Below are 12,733 nucleotides of genomic sequence, written 5' to 3'. Positions count from 1 at the left end.
GGCGGATTTGAATGCTACCAGCAAATTTATAGATTTGAAATGTTGTTATACATACGTAGACATGTTCTCTATTTATTAAATAAATAGTAACAATGTCAATTAGGTATAGACCATGGCCCCGTATTTTTAGCTAACAAATAAAAAAAATATTTGAGAAAAAAATATATATTTATATTTCTGGTCATGAGAAAATAATCTGTGGGTTAAATCATTTATCATATAGTAGACGAAGGGAGTGAGTTCTGCCAGTTACAGGGAAAATGATTATCACCTCGTTTGTTTACTGTAAAAAAGTTAGGTAATTGTTATACTTTTTATATGTGGTGTGTATATGTGGTGGTTACATTCAGAAATTAAAAAAAAAGTTGCAGTTATCGTATAAAAATGTATGTGTTGTTGAAATAATAGTTGGATCCTACTTTTATTAATCAGTCACAATGCTGTTTTGATAGAATAGAGTTGGTCTAAAAAAAAGTAACCTAATGGCGTTTCATTGTGAAAGGGGATACAATTCTGTGAGGGATTTGACAGCTTTAACGTCCCACAAATGCAAGTTTATGGCCTGATTCAGATGTGAATTAATTCATTAATGAACCATCGATACTAGTTTTTATATCATATTTTAAAATTTGCCAAAATGTGGTACTAAGTGAATTCCATATTATCAAAAGTTATATAAGCCATTTAGCATGTTAAAATTATAGTAAAAATCTATATCAAATTATTATTTCATGATATTAGTAATATTATAAATTTCTATAATAGTATCATTATTATAAATTTCCATAATAGTAACATTATTCAAATCAATGTTCTAAAAATGCTAGGCGGTGATTAGGCATCTTATAGAAGACTTTTGTTTAGGCGGATGCCTAGGCCAATATTTTTAACATCTAAATTTGAAAAAATCGATTCGATCATGTCCAATTTTTAGAACGTTTTCAAAATAATCAAGATATATAAACTGATATTATAATAGTATTAAGTATTCAATCGGCGAGAAAATACGTAGTAAATAATTAATGTAAAAAAAAATTGATAATAGTTCCAACTATATATCTTAATGCTTTGCCAAAAAGAATTTTTTTTGTTTATATTTTTATATTAGTTATAACTTATAACTTACTACATTTTGATTATCTCTTTCTAAGATTACAGACTAAGAATACACGTTGAAATACTTGCGTTGTTAAAGTTTTAAACCATATGTTTTGTAGATGTAAAAAATTTTGTAGATGGAAGAATAGAACAACAAATATGAGTAAATGAGGAGCAAAATACACAAGTTGATCCATTTTCTAAATTTAATTTTCTCACCGATCATTGACCCGGTCAAAGGCTGTGTCCTCTGTTTGTCAAGTTCTGATAAATGTCTCTAATCATACCAAATGTCGCTATTTCAAATGTAATTATGCAGCTTCGTACATATAGATGCCGACTGAATATTAGCCTCTCGCTCAATTCTTCTTTTGGAAACACTGATACAATTCTCTTACATGAAAAAGTTAAATCTAGGGATAATTCTCTTATAATATGATATTCTTTTAAAAGTAATCAGTAATAAAGGAACCAGGTTTATTGCTTGTGTCCTTTTCATATAGAGTAGCAACCCTTTAACCAAAATCTTAAGAGCTTTACACTATTCTCATTTAAAAGTTAAAATAGATAATTTTTAAAACTTTATATATTCAATGTTGGCTAATTCCGTCTACCATTTCTAGTATTCCATTCACATATGTAAACAACATTCCGAAGAACTCATTGGGAAACGCAATGATAACGAAACGGACTAAATCTCAATACTTTTTAAATGTGCATTACTGTCAAGTAATTAGTTATATTATAATTTCGACGGTGTAGTCTCGAGGCCAATCTCTAAAATATAACAAAGAAAAACAGAAATGACAAAACTAGTTGTATATATAAATTTATTGAAAATTTGTATTTGATGTTGTATAACGAAATATTTTGTTATGAATTTCTCTGTTTCTTTTATCAACAAGTTGCTAAATTACGATAATTAGCGTTGTATAATTCTAAACGCAATTAAAAGAAAGTGATAATTTAAAATGCTGATGTACTTTATAGTTTAAATAGGTTAACAGGTGTATCTACGAAGAACCACTCTCGTGAACGATCAAAAAGCATAATACGATCACCCTATCTCTTTCTCACAGTCAATTTATTATACCCCCAAATGTAATTAGCCCTAAGTTTCACGTTTCAAAGTTTCAAGTTTCAAGTAAAGGAAAAAGAGGGTAATAAACGGTGAATAGTGTCAACTTTTTATTGGCTTTTCTCTCCCACACAACCTTCAATTCCGTTCACACACTCCTCCTTTTGAAGTTTCTTTGCAACCAAAAAAATTATAACCCTCTCCCTTCATTCTGATTCTTCTCTCTCTCTAAACCATCATCTATTTTCTCTCTCTGTGTCTGCCATGGATTCCGGCAACAGTAGTAGCATGCAATCTTCAAGCGGTGGTGGTGGAGACCAAGAAGAGTACGACTCACGCGCCGATCAATCTCTCTCTGCTTTGTTTAACAACAACGCGACCACCGGCTCTTCCAACATCGCCGGTCAAACACAGCTTGACTCTCTCATGGCTAACTATTTCAACACCGGGTGGTCAACGGATAATACTCTCTGGTCAACAACAACTACAAATCCCACCGACGGCTCTAGACCACAACCACAACCGATGCCATCAGAACCAGTCTTCTTCACAAACACAGTTCAAGAAAATCTGAGAGTAGTCTCTAACACAAACACAAACACAAGTAGTCCCATTGGTTCTGTCCCTACCGACAAGAAAACAGGTCTGGCGACAACACGGAACCCAAAGAAGAGATCTAGAGTCTCGAGACGAGCACCTACTACTGTTTTGACCACCGACACTTCTAACTTCAGGGCCATGGTTCAAGAATTTACTGGTAATCCTTCTACTCCTTTCACCGGATTATCATCTAGTCCTTTTTCTAGATCAAGATTTGATCTCTTTGGTCCTTCTTCTTCTTCTTCTACTTCGTTCTCACGACCCTTGAAACCCTTTCCTCACAAACTCATCCCACCATCATCGACCAGTCATCATTACTCAACTCCTCCTTCTACAGATTACCACCAGAGTCTTCTTCGTAGCATGAACATGCAGAACATAGCGAACCCTTTTATCAACAACCAATCTCCTAACGAAGTCCCTTTAATGGATCAGTCGTTGAGCTTGAGAACGAGTACTGGTTTTGGATACGTGGGAGCAAACTCTGAGGGGCTTCATAACATTATCGCCTCCTCGTCATCATCCATGAATCAGCCAACCCTAAATATTATTCATGGATCAAACAAGAATTATGAAGCCGATAATAATCTGGTAAGATCCATCGGTGGAGAAGAGCAACCTATGGTACAAAGATCCGATGGCTACGCACCGTTGGTTGCTTCTGGATCGGAGAATAATATAACGGATGTGAGAAATGAAGGTATGGTGGGATTATCATGGATCTCTTCTTCTGATTAGTATCATTCTAACTTTGTTTATTACATTATGATCGTATCTATTATATTAGCCACATAAAAAAAATAGAACATCCTAGCGAAAAACATCTGATGAATGGAACATTAATTAGTGTATGGAATTAAGAGTATGGAATCTTTAATATTCTAAAGCTTCTATGCATGGTCTATAAATGACTTTCTATATATTGGAACACTGTTTTTTTGTTCCTTTTAATGTCATATTGGCCTTTACTTCGTTTGTTGGAATGGTATTTGTGTATATGTAGAACTGGACTATATATATGTAATGTTTGTGATTTTGAAACTTTGCCGGCTCATGGTTGGTGTATTTTTGAATTTTCAATGGCTTTGTGGTATAGTTTGAAATTTCAGTTGGTTTAGTGATAGTTACAAAAATTCAAAGAAGCGTGTGTTTAAGACGAGCATATATGTAATAAGGGACCCAAATAACATGTTATGAAAATGTTTGCTCTCTTGTTATTTAGGTTGTGCATGAACCCTAAAAAGACTTTCCATTATTAGTTTATTTGCCTAGAAAGAAAATATGTACAGATAGAGTGATTGGTGGCGAGATCGAGGGAATCGTTAGCCGCCGCTTATCCTAAATTGATCATCGTATTTTATTTGAATCTCACATAAGTTATATACTTCCATCATCCTTTTTTTCTTTTAATTTTGTATTATTAGTTTTTTTTATCAAATTACATTTTTGTATTAAAAGTTCAATTTTTAAAAATATATATACATTGTTTGTTGTGTCATCATTTTTTTTGTCATCGTAATTCCACAAAAAAAAAATCCGTCATTCTGTACGTCACAGCCTCATGTACTGTAATCTATTATATAATAAATCGCAAGTCGCCTAACGAATAAAAATCTCACACATGACATTTTTTATTTTACAAAAAAGAAAAAGCATAAATGAAAAAAAAACAGTTTCGTTTGGTTATTTATCTCTAAATTGATTTTTATTTAAAACTACATAATCCCTAATCTCTGAAATTTCTCACACTACATCATGATTTCACTATTTTTGGAACCGTTATTTTTTTCTCTAAAAAATATTTATAAATCACGATGCCATAAACAAAATCCATATCTATTTTCATTCAAAAATTATTAATTCTAAGATTCTGTGAAAAAGTTCACGTCTCTTTCTAAAGTTTGATGAAAACTTCATATAAACATCTGGTTCAGTAAAAAAAAAAACTCTGGTCAAACCGTGGCACAACAAGAGTCTTCTAGAAAAAAGGGTTGTTCGTTTGGTTGCCGCAGGTACCGGCGGCAGCGGCAGCGTCAACATTCTGCGTCAACTCTTGTTCGTTTCGTTGACGCAGGAAGCTGCGTCTGACGCCGCGTCCGAACGCCGCGTCCTGCGGCTGACGCCGATAAAACCTGCGGTCGCGATATAGTATGCGGCAGCGTTAGCGGCAGCGTCAGCGTCTGCGAAACGAACAATAACTGTCCTCATTGACGCTGCCGCCGCCGCTGACGCTGACGCTGCCGCTGACGCCGAAACCTGCGGCAACCAAACGAACAAGGCTAAAGTCTTTTTCAATGAACTAAGAAACACACAAATTTTCTGTGGACGGGTAAGCGGAGCCGCAGATGAACGTAAAGTCCAGGTTAGTAAGACTGAAAACGCCCGAACTCTTCATGTTCGAATAAAATTTGTGTGTTCTTGAATTTATTTTCTTAAACCTCTATCCCTTCTAATCTACTTATTTTTTTGCCTTCTGTAGATATTGGCAAAATCTACGTGATAAGGTAAATGTAAACAAAATTCAACAACATTTCAAAAAAGCCTAAACTGATTCTTAATTTTGCTAGAATAAGTTTATTTATTGTGGTGGTGATAATAAAGGGAAGGAGAGTAAGAGCGACTCATTTTAAAGCACACTTGCAAGGTCCTAAAGATATTTCTTTTTTTTTTAGAACAACCTAAATAAACTTTGGAAGCAACATAAAAAGAAGAAAAACCTTTTGTCCAAAAAAAAAAGAAGAAGAAGAAAAATTGTGGTGATAAGTTACAAAAAAAAAAGTAAAAAAATTGTGGTGATAACTAGAAGGTAACAAATAAAGCTTCATGCTTTCGAAAAAGAAGAAAAATCAATTAGAGCTTAAGAAGCTCGGGTGAGAGGAGAGACGAAAAAATACTCATGTTTACTCTCGATCGAAATAACCTAACCAGGTTGATCCTTTTTTTTATTTTTTAACCACGGTCTTTCTTATATTTTATTTTATATATTTATAATATTATAGAATTGTGGTGATATTATTTTTTGTTTACTTTCTTATCCTAAACTCCCCAAAAGAAGCAGACCGATGTGTAAATATAAGAGATCCATATTTTAGTTTTCTGTTTATGATTCACAATGTCAGTTTAAGATTAAATAACAAATTTTTAGTTTTTTGTTTATGATTCACAATGACATTTGTTCACTGTAAATCTTCTCTATATATATATATAAAAAAGCAACGTCCCTACTAGTATCTTTAATAAATAATTGTCGTCATTATAATCCATCAAACCAAATTTTGATGGTTACATCATTCAGGCGATTTCACGTTAGCAAGTTGCTTCAGTCACACGGTAACAACTAATTTTATTATGTTGTTAGCTTTCCTTCCTTTTCTTTCCTCTTGAGGAAGAAATGGCTTAAAGAGTTTGTTCATGAAAAATAGTTGCATTGATATAAGATAATTAATCTTGATCATTTAACTTAACAATAATATTAATTCTATCTAGAATTGCTCCATTATATGTGAGATTAATACCTATTTTCCCCCCCAAAATACATGTCATTTTTTGTCAGCGAAAAGAAGATATGCCACGTGAAAACGATAGCGTTTTAGGGGAATTAGTCAGAACTTTCATATTTTTCTTACAAGAATCCCTTTGATTGATGGTATAAGATCTTCTATTCTTTTTGTACCTCAATATATATCAATGGTTTTGTTGTCCCTTCTTTGATTCAAGATATAACTTGCCTTTTTCTACTTAAATTTTACAAAAATGGTTTTCTAAAAAGAATATCTACCTTTTTGATGTATCTATCAGTTTTATGAATCATCTATATAAATTTAATGTTTGATAAAAGTATGTTTTTATGAAAATAAACCTTTTCTCTTAATATCTCATTTCGGAGATTGGAAATCCAAATGATTAGGCGAAGGATTTTTAGAAGATTTAGGAGACAAACTATTATATCGCAACAAGAGAAAGAGAGAGAATATAACGAAAAACAAAAGCAGTTTTGTTGTTTCGCAATGATGTTTCCACGTTGAATCGTCGATAGCTTGATTATCTACAATTATTTATACGTAAGTCGTATGAATATGAATCTATGTTCAGTCTGTAGTACTCTCTACCTACGTGACTACGTCATACAAATAAAAACTTAGATCTTAGATTAATTCGCTCCCCCCCGCCCCCCGAAAATGTATTTATTTTGGTATCAATAGACCGATAACTATTTCACTCAAAACATCGTTATTCATTACAAATAAATTTCACCTAAGTGTAGCTCCGAATTTTGAAAATATGTAAAATTATGGAGTTTAGTGAATAACTATTCTATATATACAAGATTCACTAGTCCAGAAAAAAGTTGTATAATGCGTTTTTCATAGGCACGACATGACATGCCTTTTACCTGTAGCTACCCCCCACTATTTTTCTCTTTACTGATTTCCTAAATTTGAAAAGGTAAAAACCTTTTTATGCATAACCATCGCTCCCACTGTTTTTTTTTTTCTTAATAACTAAAAATCTCCGGTAGACCGAAGATAGATCTTGTTGTTTTCTATGAAAATTAGATACTTATGTCATTTGACTACACAAACGGACATAGTAAGTTTCGAACTCATGATATTTAGCACCTCTCAATCAGTTATACAATAAACAGTATGATATACCCACTAATAATCGAATTTAAGTAAAATGTGGTCCTTAATTTGTAATAACGTTTAAAATAAAAAAAGATTAGGTTTAATTCGGGAAATTAAGGGGGGCCATTAGTGTCGAGTTCATGTTAAAATTGGGCAATCATCGTGTCCATAAAGTAGGGGAAATGTCAACTTCGACGCTATATCAGATGATCAGACAGAAACAAAATATTTTATAGAAGAGTTACTCAGAATATTGGCCATTGGTTAGAGAAAACATAGTAATAAACTTTTATATTTACGAATAGATCTTGTGATATTTGACTTCTTGTATAGTCTATAGTAGTTTTGAACTGTATTCACAATTATTAGTCATGCATGCAGCGGGCAATCAAGGGTCTAGCCAAGGTAACTCAACGATCGCGGACGTGGTTGCGGACGCGGATAGTTAGGGTTTTAATCATTATTAAACATATGACTGACTTTTTTTTTTTTTTTTTTTGCTAAAAACATATGACTGACTTACTATCAAATATTACAGCGTTTAAATAATAAATTAACATTATTACCACTTTATATAATTATATTATTATCAAAATCATATTATTATCAATATATCTTTATAAAATCATAGTAGTAAAATTTTCAAAATTATTTGTGGATTTATATATATGTATATATATTAATTAATGTCAAAAAATTATAGCAAATATTTTTTTTAAAAAAGTTTTATAATATAACTTACAATATAATATATATATATTATATATATATTAGTATTTATATTGTTTCAAATATGGGCATAGCCCGCCGGGAAGCCCGCCGAAGACATCAAGGAGGGCTGGTGATCACTTCATGTTAATCTAATAGTGGCCACACACAGTTTGTACATGGATTTTTCCGTATTAGGCCCAAATATCCTTCACGATAATCACCATAAATCCACCAGCATTAGCGCTTCGAACCATACACATGTCGGATAAGACCCTAAAGTGTGGCCAGTCCATTTGCCACCGGACCACTAACTCTTAGTTTATTATTTCAAATTTTAAAAATAATTAAATGATTTCGTTTTAAATTTATATAGTTTTTATTAAAACAATTTATTTATCCTTCTCCAATGGCTCTGAACCGTAAACGCTATTTAGATCTAACTTTTGATTTTTAAAAGTTTGTAAATGTATAAATCAGTTTACATTGTGTTTTGTGATTAATATAAAACATTAAAAACTGTTACCATCCACAAAAATAGCGTTTGCATGCGGTGACGCTAAGTTTATTTATTCTGTTACATGAGAACATCAATCTAATAAAACAATCAAATAATATGCATAAACAAAGATATACAGATCTACTGTTCTTGAGAGTCATAAGATTTCAAATTAATACATGTATGATATATATAAGGTATACACCAACATTTATAAGTTATTAAAAAAAGACCATTTGAAGTTTCCAACGGGATGTGGTAGCTCGTTTGGTAAGGGCCTTGGGGACCCAATTATCATGCTCCCGGGTTCGACGCCAAGCGGAGGGGAACTGCCCATCCTGTCATCAAATGCGGTACTGGGTGTTGGGCCTTGTCCCCAGCCCAGGTAAAACCCTCCCGGGTGAAGTGGACCGCTGTCTAACCGGGCCCAGGGGAATGACCCTGGATTATCAAAAAAAAAAAAAAAAAGTTTCCAAACAACTCAATTCACGAAGATCAGTATATATTCCAGAATCTAGATATATATATATATATATATATATATATATATATATATATATATATATATATATACATATATAATTATAACTAATATTATATGTTGTGTTTCGAGCTTGGGGATTAGAGTTTGGTCCGAACCTCCTGGTAATTAAAAAAAAAATATCAATCAAGTTCTTCATTTTATTTTTAACAACTACTTGACAAAAATGTTTGAAAAGTCCAGGTTAACAAAAGGACTATAACAATGTATTGTCACGTTTTCATTTGTTTAGGTTCTAGACTTCTAGTGCTATACTATTATTTAGTTGGTTTGTGGATCAAAATTGATTTGTCTCCCATAAAACCAAAACTACAGCTGATCCTTATTCAGTGTATGTTCATTATATTGGAAACGCTAAAGATTTTGACATCTCACCATTTTTGACATATACTTTTACGATACAGAAACGAAGCTATTATCGAACTTTAAAGCTCAAACTATCAAAACACACGGGACTGGTGGATAATCTCTTCACCTAACTTCGTTGTGTCGGTTCAAAATTATTGTTCTTTTTTCTGTGGGTTGGGGATGACTTTTTTGGTTTGTGTGTGAACTCAGAACTCGTTGGGGATGACTCTTCTTCGGAATTTGATCGAGATGATGATGATGATGATAATGATGCAATGGGGACAATCCACATGATGCAATAATACTACTATCACATCCACCTTTTATTTTTGTTTGCTTCTAGTATATTATTATCTTAAAAGTTAAAACTATGAAGCTTTGGGTACTGAATAATAAGCCATTTGATCAGATTAAGGCCTAAGTCGGACTCCTAATAATTGTGATAACCACACATGGGCTTATGGAATCTTAAATCAGGCCTATGTTGGGCTATGGGCCGATTACTATTACTTTCAAATTTATAAACATGGGTTATGCGACAATTTTTACTTGTTAAATACATTACACCAGTTTCTTTTAAAAAAAAAACGGTGACTACTACTACTACTCAGTCTTTGCTCCCATTTTCATAAAGCTCCTCGTCAGGAGAAAATCTTTGACGAAAATGGGCATATGGTGCATGATCGCCATGACGGTGGACAACCGTCCTGTAGAGAACCAAGCCGGTGGGGTTTTCTTCAGCACCACCGATACAGTCTCTTTAGCAAATGTCTCCGCAGGTGTTGGTTTTATGTTTTGCGATAAAAACGCCCTTTGACGGATAGATTCCTGGAAGGGTTTGTATAGTTTCAGCTCAGGTAAGTTGTTGAAGCTCGTTATCGCTGAGTCGGCTATGTTTGATTGAATACCTCCTGGGACAATGTTGATTACATCAATCCCAAATGGCCTAAGCTCCAACCTTATAACAAGAGACAAACACACAAAATAAGATACATGACGAGAAAGAATGCTGAAGTATCTTCATAGACAACCTAAATGTATCGGTAAGAGCATGAAGAGCAGCTTTAGATGCAGTATAAACCCCTGACCATGGTCCTGGTGCCAGGATGCTGATACTTCCTATGTTCACAATCTTTCCCTTTCTTTTAGACGCCATGTGAGGTACAACAGCTTGAGTCATCCTTATTGAACCTGCAAGACGAGTTTTGCAGAAAATTTTGAGTCAGGAATTTTAACGAACACTTGGTGATCATTCACGAATTTGATTACCGAACACATTTGTGTTGAAGGTGTTTTCCATCGCCTGAATTGGAATCTCTGCAAGTGGTCCGATACATTGAACTCCGGCGTTATTGACCAGAACATCGATCTGACCATACTTGTCGATAACTTCCGACACAACTTTACTCACGCTCTGTTCCGACTGAACATCGAGCTCTTGTACAAAGAACTTGGTATCTTTCTCCAAATCAACCATCGTGCTCTGCGATCGACTCGTCGCCACCACTCGACAACCATTCGCTGAGAACTCACGAGCCAGCGCGTGTCCGATTCCTCCTTTAGAGCATCCCGTGATGAGAACAACTGGCATCTCGTCGCTGCTTCCCATTCTCTCCCTCAAAGGTTTCGGATAATTACGATTTTAATTTTCCCGGAAAGTAGTTATGTACGAAAGAAACTATGATACATCTTTTGAGAGAAATCCGGAATGTAAGGGTCGAATTGCAAAAATGACGCCGAAGTTTCTGAGCACAGCAAAAGGATGATACAGTTTTATAATTGTTTGCCACGTAGGTCCCTGATATTTATTTTATCTTTCACTTTCAGTGACGGAAAAGACAATGTCAAAGAGATATCCATTTGATTAATTCAGATATTCACTTTTTTTACATAAACTCCCAAATCATAAGAAAAAAACAACAAAGCAGATAGATTATGAAACGAAATTAGATTATGAACAAAGTGTGTATCAAGCAGAGAAGAAGCCATGGGAGATGGCGAGAGCAAACTGAGATTTAGAATCAAACTTCTTCATAAAACTCTCTATCTTCTCCTCGTTGACTCCTATTGTCATCTTCGCCGGAACATTTTTCCACCAATCAAATTCCAACGACGCCGACCTAGAATCAGCCGTCTGTCTCACCCTCCGCTCGTACTCCTCCGCCACTAAAATAGCTATGTCCGCCATTGAACCGATCAATGTCACTCCCTCTCGCTTTCTGTTATTTCTTCTCTCACGTTTGGTTGGTTACCTCTGGTTCTGTACTGGTAGATAGTTCAACCACATTAGGTATTTATACTGCTTTGACGTGCGGTGTTGGATAAGGTTTGGGTCAACATTCCTATTATTTTAATATTTTTTATTTAATATAAAATTTGGTTAATGGTATTTTATTTATGTCGTGCCGAATCTGTTGGTACAGGTGGTTTTCATGAGAAGGCAAGGTGGGCATGGTCGGTTTTATTTCATTTTACTTTTTCAATGGAAATCAGAAAATATAGTTGTTATAAATTATAGAATTAAATCAAGGCTTATTTAGACCAAATATTGATTTTTTTTTTTTGTGGAAGCATGTTATGTGCTTATCAGGTCCATGTCATAGACGGTATAATAGGATTTGTCAAAATTAAAGTTTCCGTATAATATTTGCAATATTAATATATGACAAAAATTATCAAGGTCTCTGTATTAGCTATATTAACCAATACTTGTAAATATATGTCAATCTGCCATAAGTATTATCGAACATGGGTTAATTTGAGTCTCAGGTTTCTGCTAAAAAACTATGGGTCGAAAACCAGACACTGTGAAAACTCTAAAGTTGGATGAAGGCAATGAAATAGAAGTCACGTGTGTATTAACTAACCTCTTCAAGTTTGTGATCAGCACTTGCTTTAAGCCCAATAGCAAAGGTCAGCCTAATAATTCTCCAGACAATTGTGTCCAAATGAATGATATGGGCCTAACTCGATGAACATCATTGGTATACGATCCAGAATTTTAATAGAATTTGACAGAATTCATAAATAAGAAATTTTGCAGTAGTTTAAAAGATTTGATGAGATTTTAATACATTTATGTTACGAAAAGCAGCCACCTTTGTTGAATATATAAAAAGACGTGGGTCTGCTGTACTATTTGCACAGTAAATCCTACTTCAACGATCGATTTCGATCGTTTATAAAACACACCTCAACTTCTCTTCTTACTTCTAATAAGAAATTTTCTCTCT

General features: G+C 33.8%; 3 protein-coding genes across 4 annotated transcripts; 1 reads left to right on the top strand and 2 right to left on the bottom strand.

Annotated features, from left to right (window-relative positions):
* The first annotated feature begins 2,126 nt into the window (after positions 1–2,126).
* LOC106426909 (calmodulin-binding protein 25) lies at positions 2,127–3,847 on the top strand. Of its 2 annotated transcripts, XM_013867640.3 has the most exons (2): positions 2,127–2,933; positions 3,114–3,847. In XM_013867640.3, the coding sequence occupies exons 1-2, from the start codon at positions 2,441–2,443 to the stop codon at positions 3,512–3,514; spliced, it is 894 nt and encodes a 297-aa protein (XP_013723094.1). In that variant the 5' UTR covers positions 2,127–2,440; the 3' UTR covers positions 3,515–3,847. The 2 variants fall into 2 exon arrangements, with proteins under 2 accessions (XP_013723094.1, XP_013723095.1); XM_013867641.3 differs by having other exon boundaries at positions 2,132–3,847.
* Positions 3,848–9,963: 6,116 nt separating this feature from the next.
* Positions 9,964–11,245, bottom strand: LOC106426877 (short-chain dehydrogenase RED1). Its single transcript, XM_013867608.3, has 3 exons — positions 10,770–11,245; positions 10,532–10,691; positions 9,964–10,458 (listed from the first exon to the last, which is right to left on the bottom strand). Exons 1-3 carry the CDS (start codon positions 11,107–11,109, stop codon positions 10,104–10,106), a joined length of 855 nt encoding a protein of 284 aa, XP_013723062.1. The 5' UTR covers positions 11,110–11,245; the 3' UTR covers positions 9,964–10,103.
* Positions 11,246–11,342: 97 nt separating this feature from the next.
* On the bottom strand, positions 11,343–11,749 carry BNAC03G49100D. The gene has a single exon (XM_013867609.3). The coding sequence runs from the start codon at positions 11,686–11,688 to the stop codon at positions 11,470–11,472; it is 219 nt and encodes a 72-aa protein (XP_013723063.1). The 5' UTR covers positions 11,689–11,749; the 3' UTR covers positions 11,343–11,469.
* Between the last annotated feature and the right edge of the window lie 984 nt (positions 11,750–12,733).

The sequence above is a fragment of the Brassica napus genome, chromosome C3 (assembly GCF_020379485.1).
Source record: "Brassica napus cultivar Da-Ae chromosome C3, Da-Ae, whole genome shotgun sequence".
Lineage (NCBI taxonomy): Eukaryota > Viridiplantae > Streptophyta > Magnoliopsida > Brassicales > Brassicaceae > Brassica > Brassica napus.
The sequence above is the reverse complement of the archived record's forward strand: the minus strand, read 5'-3'. Positions and strand labels throughout refer to the sequence as shown.

What these genes read in the sequence shown, in the direction of transcription:
- LOC106426909 (XM_013867641.3), top strand. Translation starts at nt 2,441, where the DNA reads ATGGATTCCGGCAACAGTAGTAGCATGCAATCTTCAAGCGGTGGTGGT.
- LOC106426877 (XM_013867608.3), bottom strand. Translation starts at nt 11,109, where the DNA reads ATGGGAAGCAGCGACGAGATGCCAGTTGTTCTCATCACGGGATGCTCT. An exon ending in CTTCAACACAAATGTGTTCG is followed by an intron (nt 10,692 to 10,769) that starts GTAATCAAATTC and finishes CTCGTCTTGCAG; the next exon opens with GTTCAATAAGGATGACTCAA. An exon ending in GCTCTTACCGATACATTTAG is followed by an intron (nt 10,459 to 10,531) that starts GTTGTCTATGAA and finishes TCTTGTTATAAG; the next exon opens with GTTGGAGCTTAGGCCATTTG.
- BNAC03G49100D (XM_013867609.3), bottom strand. Translation starts at nt 11,688, where the DNA reads ATGGCGGACATAGCTATTTTAGTGGCGGAGGAGTACGAGCGGAGGGTG.